An 18,099-nucleotide genomic window follows, 5' to 3' on the forward strand; every position below is an offset into this window, starting at 1 on the left:
CATCTTGAAACCTTTTGAGTGGAACATTTGAACATGTTCAAGTGTCAAGCGGGTACTTCATTTTAAAATAGTACACTCAGGAGGTTGCCTACAGCCACAGCTGTTAAAGTGCCTTCTGTAGGCCACTGCAGAAGCCACTGATTATTTTATATGCGGATCGTTTTTTAATTAAAGAATTTCAGTTTTGTTTTTTTTTACTTGCGAGTTGCTTTATAAATTGAAGAAAATATTTCATTTATTTATTGGCGATTTGTTTTGTAATTGCAGAAAATAGTTTTTTTTTTACTTGCAAATCCTTTATTAATGAAACAAAATAGTTTTTATAATCCGTGTGAATAATGTTTTACTTGCAGAAAATTGTTATACTTGAGTATTTTTTTCAATTGAATAAAATTGATTTATTTACTTGCGAGTGGGTTTTTTTTACTTGCAAAAATACTTTATTACTTGCTAATCTTTTTGTTAATTTAAGAAAATATTTTTTAATTATGCATCGTTTTTTTTACTTGAAAATTCTGTCCAGATATTTGCGTATTATCTTTTAATTAGCAGAAAATATTTTATTTGCAAATCGCTTTTTTTTGAGAAAAGTAGTTTTTTTTTTATTTACTTGCAAATCGTTTTTTTATTGAAGAAAATTATTTTTACAAGCAAATATTTTTTCTTATTGAAGAAAAATATTTTTTATACTTGCAGAATTTTTTTTTTGTTAATTGTTTTCTTTAATTGAAAAAAATATTATTATTGATTTATTTACTTGCAAATCATTATTTTTACTTGTGAAATTAGTTTTTATTGCAAAAATTATATTTTTGTTAATTTAAGAAACTATTTTTAAACTATGCATCGTTTTTTTTACTTGCAAATTTGCAGAAAATAGTTTTTTACTTACAAATCGTTTTTTAATTGTAGATTTTTTTTTTTCAAACAATTTTTTTTTTTAATTGAAGAAAAGTATTTTTATACTTGCAAATGGTTACCTGCAGATTTTTGTTGTTGTTGTTAATTGTTTTCCTTAATTGAAAATAAATAAAATACATCTAGAAAGGAAGTAACACAGGTAGGGTCGGTAGGGCCGCCCGCAAAAAGACGAAGAGAAACACAGCACTCGGTGGCCTCTCTGCGCAAATGTTTTCTTTCTGTATGCAGATTTTTGCCACTGTTTTGATGCTGTATGTGTTAGGAATGTCTTAAGCCAGAATAGGACCCCAAAGCAGTGATTGACACTGAGGGAAAAAAAGCAATGATGTTAATTAACATAAAATGCACTCATGAGGAGTGAAAAACAAACACAAGGTGTACTCAAATGAAGTGGGGAACAAACAAAGGATGCACTCAAACGCAGTGGGGAACAAACACAAGGCGCATTCAAATGGAATGGGAAACATACACAAGGCACACTCATACGGAGTGGGGAACAAACACAAGGCACACTCAGATGGAATGGGGAACAAACAAAGGATGTAGTCAAACTGAGTGATGAACAAACAAAGGATGTACTCAATTGGAGTGAGGAACAAACACAAGGCACACTCAAACGGAGTGGGGAACAAACACAAGGTGCACTCAAACAAAATGGGGAACAAACACAAGGCGCACTCAAAGGAAGTGGGGAACAAACACAAGGTGCACTCAAAGGAAGTGGGGAACAAACAAAGGATGCACTCAAAAGGAGTGGGGAACAAACACATAGCGCACTCAAACGGAGTGGGGAACAAACAAAGGATGCACTCATACGGACTGGAGAACAAACAAAGGATGCACTCAAACGGAGTGGGGATCAAACACAAAGTGCACTCTAATGGAATGGGGAACAAACAAAGGACACACTCAAACGGAGTGGGGAACAAATGAAGGACACACTCAAACGGATTGGGGAACAAACACAAGGTACACTCAAACGGAATGGTGAACAAACATAAGGCACACTCAAACGGAGTGGGGAACAAATACAAAGCACACTCAAATGGAGAGGAGAACAAACACAAGGCACACTCAAACGGAATGGGGAACAAACACAAGGCGTACTCAAACGGAGTGGGAAACAAACACAAGGCGCACTCAAACGGAGTAGGGAACAAACACAAGGCGCACTCAAACGGAGTGGGGAACAAACACAAGGTCCACTTAAACGGAGTGGGGAACAAACAAAGGACACACTCAAACGGAGAGTGGAACAAACACAAGGCACACTCAAACGGAGTGGGGAACAAACAAATGATGCACTCATGCGGAGTGGGGAACAAACACAAGGTGCACTTAAACGGAGTGCGGAACAAGCGAAGGATGCACTCTAACGGAGTGGGGAACAAACATAAGGCACACTCATACAAAGTGGGGAACAAATACAAGGCGCACTCAGACGGAGTGGGGAATAAACACAAGGCGCACTCAGACAGAGTGGGGAACAAACACAAGGCGCACTCATACGGAATGGGGAACAAACACAAGGCACACTCATACGGAATGGGGAACAAACACAAGGCGCACTCATACAGAGTGGGGAACAATCACAAAGCGTACTAAATGGAATGGGGAACAAACACAAGGTGCACTCAAAATAAATAGGGAACAAACACAAGGCACACTCAAACGGAGTGGGGAACAAACAAAGGATGCACTCATGCGGAGTGGGGAACAAACACAAAGCGCACTTAAACGGAGTGGGGAACAAACACAAGGCTCACTCAGATGGCATGGGGAACAAACAAAGGATGCACTCAAACAAATTGAGGAACAAACACAAGGCGCACTCAAACGGAGTGGGGAACAAACATAAGGCGCACTCATCCGGAGTGGGGAACAAATACAAGGCGCACTCAGACGGAGTGGGGAATAAACACAAGGCTCACTCAGACGGAGTGGGAAACAAACACAAGGCACACTCAAATGGAGTGGGGAACAAACAAAGGTCGCACTGAAACGGAGTGGGGAACAAACACAAGGCACACTCAAACGGAGTGGCGAATACACTACACAACAGTACCGACCTGGAGCCAAGTAAAGTAAGTGTGACTGAAACCAGCGGGAGAAACGATCCCAAGGGAGCCAATTGATGGGAATGGTCCTTGGAGCCAAGTGAACCGCTGACATTAACCGACCTATGACCGTCTGCAGAGCCTAAAAAAGACTAATTACTGACAAAAGTCGATGGATAAAACCAAGCTGGAGTCGTTAATTTTACTCATCTCAAAGATTCATACCATCCCAAGCTGTCATACGAGTGTAAAAATACGTGCTGAGGTTGAAAATGAGTTTATTGTATAGCCACGGCAGCTTTAAACCTTCGGATGTGAAAATATTCTTAACACTTGCTGTTGACACGTAAATTTCTTTAGCTGGGAGCGTCAAAGGCGGGAAAAGCACAATTTGTACGACGTCTTCCACTAAGTTGGGTGTGTGTGTGTGTGTGTGTGTGTGTGTGTGTGTGTGTGTGTGTGTGTGTGTGTGTGTGTGTGTGTGTGTGTGTGTGTGTGTGTGTGTGTGTGTGTGTGTGTGTGTGTGTGTGTGTGTGTGTGTGTGTGTGTGTGTGCAGATGCAAGCCAGGCTTTTTCAACCTGCAAGAAATCAAGCCGGAAGGCTGCCAGCCGTGTTTCTGCTGGGGCCACTCGCTGGCGTGCTCCTCGTCCGATCGCTTTGTCGCTGTCAACATCACTTCAGATTTCACGGAAGGTAAACCTTCTGGCCGGACACATTTTTTTAATGAAGTTTCATGTTTGTGTTTTTTTTATTTTTTTTTATTTTTTAGGTCTGCAGGCTCCAGTGAAACATAGCAACATAGCCTATACCATACTTGCCAACCTTGAGACCTCCGATTTCGGGGGGTGGGGGCGTGGTCGGGGGTGGGGCGGGGCGTGGTTAAGAGGGGAGGAGTATATTGACAGCTAGAATTCACCAAGTCAAGTATTTCATACATATATATTAGAGATGCGCGGATAGGCAATTATTTCATCCGCAACCGCATCAGAAAGTCGTCAACCATCCGCAATCCACCCGATCTAACATTTGATCAGAACCGCATCCGCCCGCACCCGCCCGTTGTTATATATCTAATATAGACGATGCAAGGCATTAGTGAGGTTATAAAGCTTTTGCCTGTTAAAGAAAAGAGACTGATCCAATGCAGCATTCGCGTGCCACGCTGTCACGACCCAGACGCACACCAGTGCGCAATCATATGGGAGCCGCGCTGAGCGCACCTCCAAGCGCGTCTCGCTGCCGGCGACGGCCGGGTATATGGGCCCGACGCTCCAGCGCCATCCATTTTCAGGGCTAGTTGATTCGGCAGGTGGGTTGTTACACACTCCTTAGCGGGTTCCAACTTCCATGGCCACCGTCCTAGCTGCTGTCTATATCAACCAGGGTGAGCCCCACCCCTTTCGTGAGCGCACTGCGCGCGGAGTGACACCTGTTACGCGCCCCCGGCAACAGGGGTGGCGGGCAGGTAAGCTGCGCGGGCGGAGCGCGCGGAGTGACCCCTGTTACGAGCCCCCGGCCACGGGGGTGGCGGGCAGGTAAGCTGCTTAAATGCTGCGCGTGACGCCGGCCGCGGCGAAGGCGGACGAGGCGGGGTGTCGGTGCGGTGGGCGCGGTGGTGACCCTGGACGTGCGTCGGGCCCTTCTCGCGGATCGCCTCAGCTACGGCTCCCGGTGGGGCCCTCTCGGGGGAAGGGGCCTCGGTCCCGGACCCCGGCGAAGCGTCGGGGGCCTTCTACGCTCCGTAAAAGTGTCCATCTCTTTTTTTTTTTTTCCTTCTGTTGTGGCATATGCTGCAGGTGCCTGCTCGTTTTTCGTATGTGGGTAACAACATTTAACTATGTATATATATTTCCGAATTGGTTTAACTGCCACCCGCCTGAATCTATTTAAAATCTAATTTTTTTAAATTTCAATCGCCCGACCCGACCCGACCCGACCCGCTGATAAAATCTAATTTTTTAAAATTTCATCCGCCCGATTCGCGGATAATCCACGGACTCCGCGGTTGTGCCCGCAAACCGCGCATCTCTAATATATATATATATATATATATATATATATATATATATATATATATATATATATATATATATATATATATATATATATATATGTACATATATATATATATATATATATATATATATATATATATATATATATATATATAGATATATAGATAGATAGATAGATAGATAGATATCTACATCCTGAAAATATGCAAACAAAACTGTGTTTGGAAAATTGATACTTCAAACTTGCATAAATAAATCTTAAGGAATATAACATAACTTGACTTCTGAGAGCTTCAAAATGTAATGAATAAAATGCTAAAGTTGTTGATAAACAAGCAATTATTTTAATAATTAAATATGGTCATTTTAAATTAATTATTATGATAATTTAAAATAAATTATTTCAAATATGTTTATTTTAATTTATAATTCTATGGCTGGATGTAATAAGGAGTCAGGAAAAATTACAAAGAAAAATACAATTAATTGTGATGTTTTTAGCAAAATATAGTGAAAATGTATTTATTTATATATTTTTTTTAAATTAATAAATATATTTATTTTTAAGTAAGATAAACATAATAATACAATTTATCTCTAGTCTGGATGATTTAGTTCTTGTCACCCTGTTGTCCTCCCTCATGAAAAAAGGCTGTCCTCACTCAGGTCTGCATGGAGCTGGAGGGGGCGTGGCTTCCAGCTCCGGCTGAAAATCGGGAGATTTTCGTGAGAATATTTATCCCGGGAGGTTTTCGGGAGAGGCGCTGAATTTCGGGAGTCTCCCGGAAAATTCGGGAGGGTTGGCAAGTATGGCTTATACCATGAATTGATTAACGTGGACCCCGACTTAAACAAGTTAAACAATTTATTGGGGTGTTAACATTTAATGGTCAATTGTACGGAATATGTACTGTACTGTGCTACTAATACAAGTCTCAATCAATCAATCAATAACGGGCTAATGTTAGTTTAGGCTACGCTACTTGTAAACTTAATACGAGAGTGCAATATGCTAATGCTAGGCTAGGCCACTAGTAAACTTTGTACTAGATGCTAGGCTAGAATACTTGTCAACTTTGTACTAGAGTGTAACAGGCTAATGCTAGTCTACGCTACTTGTGAACCAGTGTGTTACAGGCTAATGCTAGGCTAATGGTAAACTTAGTACTGGTTTGTAGAAGGCTAATGCTAGGCTAGGCTAGGACCGACTTAGCCCGAGTGTGTAACAAGTTAAGGCTAGGCTACGCTACTGGTAAACTAAATACTAGTGTGTAACAGGCTAATGCTAGGCTAGGCCTCTGGTGAACTTTGTACTAGAGTGTAACAGGCTAATGCTAGGTTACAATAGTTGTGAACCTGTGTGTTACAGGCTAATACTAGGCTAGTAGTAGAGGTTGACCCTGTGTGTGACAGAATACGCTAGAATAATGGTAAACCTAGTACTGGTGAGTAAAAGGCTAATGCTAGACTAGGTTAAGACCGACTTAGACCTAGTGTATAACGAGCTAATGCTAGGCTAGACCTCTGGTAAACTTTGTACTAGATTGCAACAGGCTAATGCTAGGCTACAATACTTGTGAACCCGTGTGTTACAGGCTAATGCTAGGCTAATGGTAAATGTAGTACTGGTTTGTAGAAGACTAATGCTAGGCCAGGCTAGGACGGACTTAGACTTGGTGTGTAACAAAGCTAAGGCTAGGCTACGCTACTGGTAAACTTAATACTAGTGTGTAACAGGCTAATGCTAGGCTAGGCCACTGGTAGGCTAGGGCTAAAACCGACTTAGACCTAGTGTATAACAAGCTAATGCTAGGCTAGGCCTCTGGTCAACTTTGTACTAGAGTGTAACAGGCTAATGCTTGGCTACAATACTTGTGAACCCGTGTGTTACAGGCTAATGCTAAACTTAATGCTGGTGTGTAAAAGGCTAATGCTAGGCTAGGTTAGGACCGACTTAGACCTGGTGTGTAACAATCTAAGGCTAGGCTACGCTACTGGTAAACTCATATTAGTGTGTAACAAGCTAATGCTAGGCTAGGCCACTGGTAAACTTTGTACTAGAGTGTAACAGGCTAATGCTGGACTCCAATATTTGTGAACCTGTGTGTTATAGGATAATGCTAGGCTAGTAGTAAAGGTTGACTCAGTGTGTGACAGGCTACGCTAGGCTAATGGTAAACCTAGTGCTGATGTGTAAAAGGCTAATGCTAGGCTAGGTTAAGACCGACTTAGACCTAGTGTGTAACAAGCTAATACTAGGCTAGGCCTCTGGTAAACGTTGTACTAGAGTGTAACAGGCTAATGCTAGCCTACAATACTTGTGAACCCGTGTGTTACAGGCTAATGCTAAACTTAGTGCTGGTGTGTAAAAGGCTAATGCTAGGCTAGGCTAGGACCGACTTAGACCTGGTGTGTAACAACTAAGGCTAGGCTACGCTACTGGTAAACTTAATATTAGTGTGTAACAGGCTAATGCTAGGCTAGGCCACTGGTAAACTTTGTACTAAAGTGTATCAGGGTAATGCTAGGTTACAATAGTTGTGAACCTGTGTGTTACAGGCTAATGCTAGGCTAGTAGTAAAGGTTGACCCTGTGTGTGACAGGCTACGCTAGGCTAATGGTAAACCTAGTACTGGTGTGTAAAAGGCTAATGCTAGGCTAGGTTAAGACCGACTTAGACCTAGTGTATAACGAGCTAATGCTAGGCTAGACCTCTGGTAAACTTTGTACTAGATTGCAACAGGCTAATGCTATGCTACAATACTTGTGAACCCGTGTGTTACAGGCTAATGCTAGGGTAATGGTAAACTTAGTACTGGTTTGTAGAAGGCTAATGCTAGGCCAGGCTAGGACGGACTTAGACCTGGTGTGTAACAAAGCTAAGGCTAGGCTACGCTACTGGTAAACTTAATACTAGTGTGTAACAGGCTAATGCTAGGCTAGGCCACTGGTAGGCTAGGGCTAAAACCGACTTAGACCTAGTGTATAACAAGCTAATGCTAGGCTAGGCCTCTGGTCAACTTTGTACTAGAGTGCAACAGGCTAATGCTTGGCTACAATACTTGTGAACCCGTGTGTTACAGGCTAATGCTAAACTTAATGCTGGTGTGTAAAAGACTAATGCTAGGCTAGGCTAGGACCGACTTAGACCTGGTGGGTAACAATCTAAGGCGAGGCTACGCTACTGGTAAACTCATATTAGTGTGTAACAAGCTAATGCTAGGCTAGGCCACTGGTAAACTTTGTACTAGAGTGTAACAGGCTAATGCTAGTCTACAATATTTGTGAACCTGTGTGTTATAGGATAATGCTAGGCTAGTAGTTAAGGTTGACCCAGTGTGTGACAGGTTATGTTAGGCTAATGGTAAACCTAGTACTGATGTGTAAAAGGCTAATGCTAGGCTAGGTTAAGACCGACTTAGACCTAGTGTGTAACAAGCTAATACTAGGCTAGGCCTCTGGTAAACGTTGTACTAGAGTGTAACAGGCTAATGCTAGCCTACAATACTTGTGAACCCGTGTGTTACAGGCTAATGCTAAACTTAGTACTGGTGTGTAACAGGCTAATGGTAAACTTAATACCAATGTGTAACAGGCTAATGCTAGGCTAAGCTAATGGTAAACTTAATACCAGTGTGTAACAGATTAATGCTAGGCTAAGCTAATGGTAAACGTAATACCAGTGTGTAACAGGCTAATGCTAGGCTAAGCTAATGGTAAACTTAATACCAGTGTGTAACAGATTAATGCTAAGCTAGTCTACTGGTAAATTTGTCTTGGTATATCATCGGTTAATGCCAAGCTACGCTACTGGTAAACTTAGCCCGGTGTATAGCGGGCTAAGCAAGGCTTCTGGTAAACGTTGAGAATGTGCCACTTTGTTCTTCATTTGAGCTGAAATAAAAATGAGTAATGATCACCTGCTGTCTACTTTGGTCCAGATCAGGACGGCTGGCTGGGCCAGTTCTCCAGCGGGCGCCATTCCCCCCTGCTGTGGAAGGAGGGTGAGGTGTACTTACTACCTCTCTCTGAAGACGACCTGGGCATCTACAGAGCCCCCGGTGAGTGTGACAACAACCTATCTTTGATGAAATGTCCCTTTTGTAAATAAGAAAATAAATGTCAATAATAATTGTATGAAGTGTTTACGTGTTAACCTCACCAGGAAAATATTTACAGAACATTTTTTAGCTGAAACTAAAATCATAAAGAGACTATTGAATATTCTCTTATTTATTGATATACTTAAATTTGATTGGTATACTTACCTTTATTTATATACATTTATTGATATACTTACCTTTATGTATTTACATTTATTGATATACTTACCTTTATTTATATACATTTATTGATATACTTACCTTTAATTATATACATGTATTGATATACTTACCTTTATTTATATACATTTATTGATATACTTACCTTTATTTATATACATTTATTGATATACTTACCTTTATTTATATACATTTATTGATGTACTTACCTTTATTTATATACATTTATTGATATACTTACCTTTATTTATATACGTATATTAATATACTTACCTTTATTTATATACATTTATTGATATACTTACCTTTATTTGTATACACTTATTGATATACTTACCGTTATTTATATACATTTATGGATATACTTACCTTTATTTATATACTTTTTTTATATACTTACCTTTTTATATACATTTATTTTATACTTACCTTTATGTATCTTCATTTATTGATATACTTACCTTTATTTATATACATGTATTGATATACTTACCTTTATTCACATACATTTATTGATATACTTACCTTTATTTATATACATATATTGATATACTTACCTTTATTTATATACATTTTTTGATATACATACCTTTATTTATATACATTTATTGATATACTTACCTTTATTTATATACATTTATTGATATACTTACCTTTATTTATATACATTTATTGATATACTTACCTTTATTTATATACATATATTAATATAATTACCTTTATTTATGTGCATTTATTGATATACTTACCTTTATTTACATATACTTATTGATATACTTACCTTTATTTATATACATGTATTGATATACTTACCTTTATTTATATACATTTATTGATATACTTACCTTTATTTATATACATTTATTGATATACTTACCTTTATTTTTATACATTTATTGATATACTTACCTTTATTCATATACATTAATTGATATACTTACCTTTATTTAAATACATTTATTGATATACTTACCTTTATTTATATACATATATTGATATACTTACCTTTATTTATATACATTTATTGATATACTTACCTTTATTTATATACACTTATTGATATACTTACAGTTATTTATATACATTTATTGATATACTTACCTTTATTTATATACTTTTAATATACTTACCTTTTTATATACATGTATTTTATACTTACCTTTATGTATATTCATTTATTGATATACTTACCTTTATTTATAAATATGTATTGATATACTTACCTTTATTTACATACGTTTATTGATATACTTACCTTTATTTATATACATATATTGATATACTTACCTTTATTTATATACATTTATTGATATACTTACCTTTATTTATATACATTTATTGATATACTTACCTTTATTTATATACATTTATTGATATACTTACATTTATTTATATACATTTATTGATATACTTACCTTTATTTATATACATGTATTAATATACTTACCTTTATTTATATGCATTTATTGATATACTTACCTTTATTTATATACACTTATTGATATACTTACCGTTATTTATATACATTTATTGATATACTTACCTTTATTCATATACTTTTGATATACTTACCTTTTTATATACATTTATTTTATACTTACCTTTATGTATAGACATTTATTGATATACTTACTTTTATTTATATAAATGTATTGATATACTTACCTTTATTTATATACATATATTGATATACTTACCTTTATTTACATACATTTATTGATATACTTACCTTTATTTATATACATATATTGATATACTTGCCTTTATTTATATACATATATTGATATACCGTATTTTCCGCACCATAAGGCGCCCTGGGTTAAAAGCCGCGCCTTCAATGAACGGCATATTTCAAAACTTTGTCCACCTATAAGCCGCCCGGTGTTGTAAGCCGCATCTAACTGCGCTAAAGGAATGTCAAAAAAACAGTCAGATAGGTCAGTCAAACTTTAATAATATATTAAAAACCAGCGTTCTAACAACTCTGTTCACTCCCAAAATGTACGCAAATGTGCAATCACAAACATACGTATATCAACATGGACAGAGCTGCGTGAAAAAAGCCACCCGGCCTCTTCGCGTAAACTCAAACTTACCTTAACCACTCGCTCATCTTTTCTTCATCCATCCCTTCGAGTTAGCTTTTATGATGACGCCGGCTGGAAAGGTCTCTTTTGGCAAGGTCTTCCTTTTGAATATCACCATGGGTGGAAGTTTCTGTCCATTAGCATGGCAAGCTAGAACCACAGTGAAGGATGACTTCTCATTCCCTGTGGTGCGAATATTCACCGTACGTGCTCCCGTTGTATCCACAGTGCGGTTCACAGGAATATCAGTTGCTGTGAAATAGTAATCCGTGTGCGGATGGAGAGATTGCGTCTTTTCATGAACCGGATCCCTGACGCTTAGTAGGAGCCATTTTGTGGTCTTTACAGATGTAAACACACAAAGGAAATGAAACGTACGGTATATCCGCGCCCTTTTTTTCTTCTACGCGGGCGGGTGGTTGCTTACAGTAGAAGAAGAAGCGCTTCCTGTTCTATGGGGGCGGGTGCTTACCTTGGCGGTTGCTTGCGTAGAAGAAGAAGCGCTTCCTGTTCTACCGGGAAAAAAGATGGCGGCTGTTTACCGAAGTTGCGAGATCGAAACTTTATGAAAACGAATCGTAATATTAATCCATATATAAAGCGCACCGGGTTAAAAGCCGCACTGTCAGCTTTTGAGTAAATTTGTGGTTTTTAGGTGCGGCTAATAGTGCGGAAAATACGGTACTTACCTTTATTTATATACATATATTAATATACTTACCTTTATTTATATACATTTATTGATATACTTACCTTTATTTATATACATTTATTGATATATTTACCTTTATTTATATGCATTTGATATACTTACCTTTATTTATATGCATTTATTTTATACTTACCTTTATGTATATACATTTATTGATATACTTACCTTTATTTATATACATATATTGATATATTTACCTTTATTTATATACATTTATTGATATACTTACCTTTATTTATATACATATATTGATATACTTACCTTTATTTTTATAAATTTTTTGATATACTTACCTTTATTTATATACATTTATTGATATACTTACCTTTATTTATATATGGGCTATATGTTCTTCGTTGGTAGCAGCTATTTTTTCTCATTTGGTGGCGGCTATTTCTTCTTCGTTGGTACCATCTATTACTTCTCATTTGGTGGCGGCTGTTTCTTCTTCAGTGGTGGCTGCTTTTTTACCTTTCATTGGTAGCAGATATTTCTTCTTCATTGATAGCAGCTATTTCTTCTTCAATGGTGGCGAATATTTCACCTTCTTTGGTAGCAGCTATTTCTTATTTGGTGGTTCTCATTTGGCGGCCATTTCTTCTTCATTGGTGGGGGCTGTTTCTTCTTTGTTGATGGCGATTATTTCTTCTTTGTTGATGGTGGTTATTTCTTCTTTGTTGATGGTGGTTATTTCTTCTTTGTTGATGGTGGTTATTTCTTCTTTGTTGATGGCAGTTATGTATTCTCTGTTTGTGGCGGTTATTTGTTTTTCAGTGGTGGGGGCCATGTCTTCTCATTTGGTGGGGGCTATTTCTTGTTCATTGGTGGGGGCTATATGTTCTTCGTTGGTAGCAGCTATTTCTTCTTATTTGGTGGCGGCTATTTCTTCTTAATTTATGGTGTCTGTTTGTTCTTTGTTGGCAGTACTGATTTTGTCTCCTTCGGTAGCAGCTATTTCTTCTCATTTGGTGGCGGCTGTTTCTTCTTCAGTGGTGGGAGTCATTTCTTCTTTGTTGACGGTGGTTATTTATTCTTTGTTGATGGCGGTTATTTCTTCTTTGTTGATAACAGCTTTTTCTTCTCCGCTTGTGGCGGCTATTTCTTGTTCATTATTGGGGGCTATTTCTTCTCATTTGGTGGGGGCTATTTCTTGTTCATTGGTAGGGGCTATATGTTCTTAGTTGGTAGAAGCTATTTTTTCCTCATTTGGTGGCGGCTATTTCTTCTTCATTGGTAGCAGTAATATCTTCTTCATTGATAGCAGCTATTTCTTCTTCAATGGAGGCGAATATTTCACCTTCTTTGGTAGCAGCTATTTCTTATTTGGTGGTTCTCATTTGGCGGCCATTTCTTCTTCATTGGTGGGGGCTATTTCTTCTTTGTTGATGGCGGTTATTTCTTCTTTGTTGGCAACAGCTATTTGTTCTCTGTTTTTGGCGGCTAATTCTTCTTCAGTGGTGGGGGCTATGTCTTTTCATTTGGTGGGGGCTATTTCTTGTTCATTGGTGGGGGTTATATGTTCTTCGTTGGTAGAAGCTATTTCTTCTCATTTGGTAGGCGGCTATTTCTTCTTCTTTTATAGCGGCTATTTCTTCTTTGTTGGCAGTGCTATTTTTGTCTCTGTTGGTAGCAGCTATTTCTTCTCATTTGGTAGGCGGCTATTTCTTCTTCTTTTATGGCGGCTATTTCTCCTTTGTTTGCAGTGCTGATTTTGTCTCCGTTGGTGGCGGCTATTTTCTTCTCTGTTGCTGGCAACTCTTTCTCCTTCAACGGTGGCGGCCATTTGTTCTTCATTGGTGGGGGCTATTTCTTCTTCAGTGGTGGGGGCTATTACTTGTTCATTGGTGGGGGCTATATGTTCTTCGTTGGTAGCAGCTATTTCTTCTCAATTGGTAGGCGGCTATTTCTTCTTCTTTTATGGCGGCTATTTCTTTGTTGGCAGTGCTGATTTTGTCTTCGTTGGTAGCAGCTATTTCTTCTCATTTGGTAGGCGGCTATTTCTTCTTCTTTTATGGCGGCTATTTCTTCTTTGTTGGCAGTGCTGATTTTGTCTCCGTTGGTAGCAGCTATTTCTTCTCATTTGGTAGGTGGCTATTTCTTCTTCTTTTATGGCGGCTATTTCTTCTTTGTTGGCAGTTCTGATTTTGTCTCCGCTGGGATCAGCTATTTCTTCTCATTTGGTAGGCGACTATTTCTCCTTTGTTGGCAGTGCTGATTTTGTCTGCGTTGGTGGCGGCTATTTTCTTCTCTGTTGCTGGCAGCTCTTTCTCCTTCAACGGTGGCGGCTTTTTCTTCTTCATTGGTCGACGGCTATTTTCTTCATTGCTGTGGGCTATTTCTTCTTCAATGTATGCGGCCTTTTCACCTTCGTTGGTAGCAGCTCCTTTGGTGGTGGCGACGGTTTCGTCTTCGTTTGTGGCGGTTATTTCCTCCAATTAAGTGGCGTCTATTTCTTCTTCACTGAGGGCAGCGATTTCCTCTTTGTTGCCTGGCAGCTACTACTTGGGGCGGCATAGCTCGGTTGGTAGAGCGGCCGTGCCAGCAACTTGAGGGTTCCAGGTTCGATTCCCGCTTTCGCCATCCTGGTCACTGCCGTTGTGTCCTTGGGCAAGACACTTTTTCCCACCTGCTCCCAGTGCCACCCACACTGATTTAAATGTAACTTAGATATTGGGTTTCACTATGTAAGGCGCTTTGAGTCACTAGAGAAAAGCGCTATATAAATATAATTGACTTCACTTCACCACTATGTCTTCCAGTCCAGCATCAAAACTGCCCCCCAGGCCCCCACCCCAATCCTTTATCAGAACCATTAGAAGATAAGGGAATAAGCCGGCCCTCATACAGGATTAGGGCCCATTTCTATCACACGGCCTGATGGAATTGACCATGTTGGAAAGGCAACAAAGTGAAAATTGGCCGGGTTGCCTCCTTTGGGCTTTTTCAGCATCAACCCCGCGAGACCTTCCAGCCGCCCCGCCGTCCGCCGCCAGAAGCAAAACACTCCGCAATCCCATTACCGCCGCCTCCTTTGGCGTTTATGCCCAATTTGGGCGATCGCAGGCACGCCTCGGCGAGGAGCGGCTTAGAGATACGACGGCCTTCCAAATGTTCTTAGACGCTCAACTTTTCTTTTTTTCAAAGAGCGGTTCACACGCAGCCTCTTAGCGACCCGCCAAGCCGCCAACAAGCTTTGCGGCGGTCTGCTTATCGGCGCCATTCATGTTGTTCCCTCCTTCGCCGTCCACGCTAATGATCCCATTTCCTGTAAACGCCTTTAAAGCTAAGACATCTGTGGAAGTGTGACACCCCACCCTCCCCCCCACGCATTGCAGGCTGCCGATAACACCGAGTGACAACTTCGGGATGCAGATTTTGGCGTGAAAGCGAGTCGATCAATGCTTTTTAAAAAGTGCCGGGTGGACACCGGGGAGGATGTCACGCCTGTCCTCGCCCCATGTCTGACAAGTGGACTCCACAAATAGCGTGGAAGGAGAGATCTCATTTGGGGTGTCAGAATCCTTGGTGACAATGTGAAGCAGCAACACCCGAGCTGTCTCTCCCACTCGTCACGCCGTGGCCTCCATCTGATCAAACTCGGCTTCTCCTTTGCCCCGCACGGATGTTCTTCGTTTCAAATTAGCATCTCTCGCATTGCGCCACACTTTGGCTCGCCAGCTGTGGAGAGCAGTGGCCTAGTGGTTAGAGTGATCGGTAGGTTGTGAGTTCAAACCCCGGCCGAGTCATACCACAGACTATAAAAATGGGACCCATTTACCTCCCTGCTTGGCACTCAGCATCAAGGATTGGAATTGGGGGTTAAATCACCAAAAATGATTCCCAGGCGCGGCCACCGCTGCTGCTCACTGCTCCCCTCACCTCCCAGGGGGTGATCAAGAGTGATGGGTAAAATGCAGAGAATAATTTCGCTTGACCTAGTGTGTGTGTGACAATCATTGGTACTTTAACTTGAACTTGAACTTTAAATATGTATGTTTTGCAAAAATATTTTGCAAAAATGTGTGAAAATCTTGTTTTCTGGTTACAAAATAGTTTTTTTGGGGGGTTCCAATTTGTTTGTCTTGGGTTGCAAATCAATTTTTTGTTTACAAATGGTTGTTTTGTTTTTTTGGATGCAAATCTACTTTTTTCAATTGCAAATCTTATTTTGGCTACAAATAGTTTATTTGGAGGGGGCGAGGTTGCAAATCTTATTTTGGTTACACATCCTTTTTTGGTGGCAGATGTATTTTTGGTTGAAAATTGTTTTTTTGGGGGGGGTAACAAATATTTTTTTGTTTACCAATACATATTTGGCTGCAAATGTTTTTTTGTTAAAAAGATCAAAATGACACCCATTTAAATCCATTGCAAGGCAAAAAAAAAACGCTCTCCCGTTTGCCTCATTCGTATAATATATTACTTAATTAAATTTCACGTAAAAACACACCACCAGTTTGTATTTTTATATATATATATATATATATATATATATATATATATATATATATATATATATATATATATATATATATATATATATATATATATGTATACATATATATATGTATACATATATATATATATATATATATATATATATAAATCAGTGCCGGCCCAAGCCTCCATGGGGCCCTAAGCAAAATTTGATTTTGGGGCCCTCTATTTCTGCCAATAATATTGATTGTTGATCATTCACACACCTACTATAAACTCATTGCGGCTCTGGCAGTGTTGTTTACATTATCCTATTGTCAGCCTGGCATGTCTTTACAAATGACATGTCATTTATAAAGATATTGGGGTGGCCCAGTTAAGAACATAAATAATACCAATGAATGAACGAATGATGTCCAGAGTGCCACATATGGTTCCTAATCTTAAAATGTAGAAAACATTCAGCTACAAGAGTGGCCTGGGGTTGAACAGTCCCAAGTGATAAAGCTTTGTATTTACAGTAAAAGTGTCATCTTGTCTCATCAGTCTTGTACATATTAGTCTTTAATTACTAGTTTACATTTTTAGTTAATTGTTCATATTTAATGTTTACTTTGTACAAAGAGAGCGCAGTCTACTGAAGTTAAATTCATCAATAGTTTTCCCCTTTGAAAGACGCAAGGCAAAATCCTTCCATTTCACCATGTTGCTACAATGATCTTCACTGTTTTCATGCTGTTTCAGCAGTGCACCTATGTTGACCCAATCCCGCTGTCCCTCGGCTGCCAGTTTTAAGGACTTTTTGGAAAATAACTTGCAGCAAAAGCAATAGACTGCATCTTTACTTCTTGAATAAGTCAGCCAGCTACGCTTGACTTTTTCCCCATTGACTAGCTGTCTGTAGGTATAATGATAATGAAAACTTCGGCCATCATGCCGTTTGGGGAATGAAAAGTTCTCCTTAATAGACAGTGGTCCTCTGATCACCTGCTCAGTCCTGTCTGAATCTGAGAGGAAAGATATGGCGTCACATTAGTGCCAAAAATCCAAGCGCATAAAAACTGTTATCGCACGCTGATTCTCCACTTTGTGCGCGCGCAACACCCTTTTGCACGCGCGTGGTGTCTTTTTGCGCGCGCGTGGTGTCTTTTTGCGCGCGCGCGGTGCCTTTCTGCGCGCGCGCCGTCTCGGTCTGTGCGCTCTCTGTGTACTCCTGGCATCTCTCCTCGCGCTGTCATTTTTTTTTGGCACTTTGGGGGCAGGTATGCTTAGACAGCCCCTCCTTTCTGATTGGCTCTGAGCATTTTTCATATGACCAATCATTCTCCAGCGTAGCAACGTTGTAGCCATCTTACCTCGGACAGCTAGCCTCAATCATTACATTGATGTCAAAGCAAGTTATGGTAATTTAATTAGTACATGTACCAATTAAATTACCATAACTTGCTCGATTTTCGACCAATTTACAAACGGTTTGCCTTGTTACAAATCTTATTACATGTAGATTAGGGACGGCGTGGCGCAGTGGAAGAGTGGCCGTGCGCGACCCGAGGGTCCCAGGTTCAATCCCCACCTAGTACCAACCT

General features: G+C 39.5%; 1 protein-coding gene across 1 annotated transcript in view; it reads left to right on the forward strand.

Moving 5' to 3' along the window:
* The window catches only part of lamc3 (laminin, gamma 3), a 318,369-nt gene that overhangs the window by 168,804 nt on the left and 131,466 nt on the right, over positions 1–18,099 (forward strand). The window contains exons 8-9 of the mRNA XM_061966493.1: positions 3,536–3,672; positions 8,936–9,055. Coding sequence (XP_061822477.1) covers positions 3,536–3,672; positions 8,936–9,055 — 257 coding nt within the window. The remainder of the gene's footprint in view (positions 1–3,535; positions 3,673–8,935; positions 9,056–18,099) is intronic.

The sequence above is a fragment of the Nerophis lumbriciformis genome, linkage group LG11 (genome assembly GCF_033978685.3).
Source record: "Nerophis lumbriciformis linkage group LG11, RoL_Nlum_v2.1, whole genome shotgun sequence".
In the NCBI taxonomy this organism is placed as follows: Eukaryota; Metazoa; Chordata; class Actinopteri; order Syngnathiformes; family Syngnathidae; genus Nerophis; species Nerophis lumbriciformis.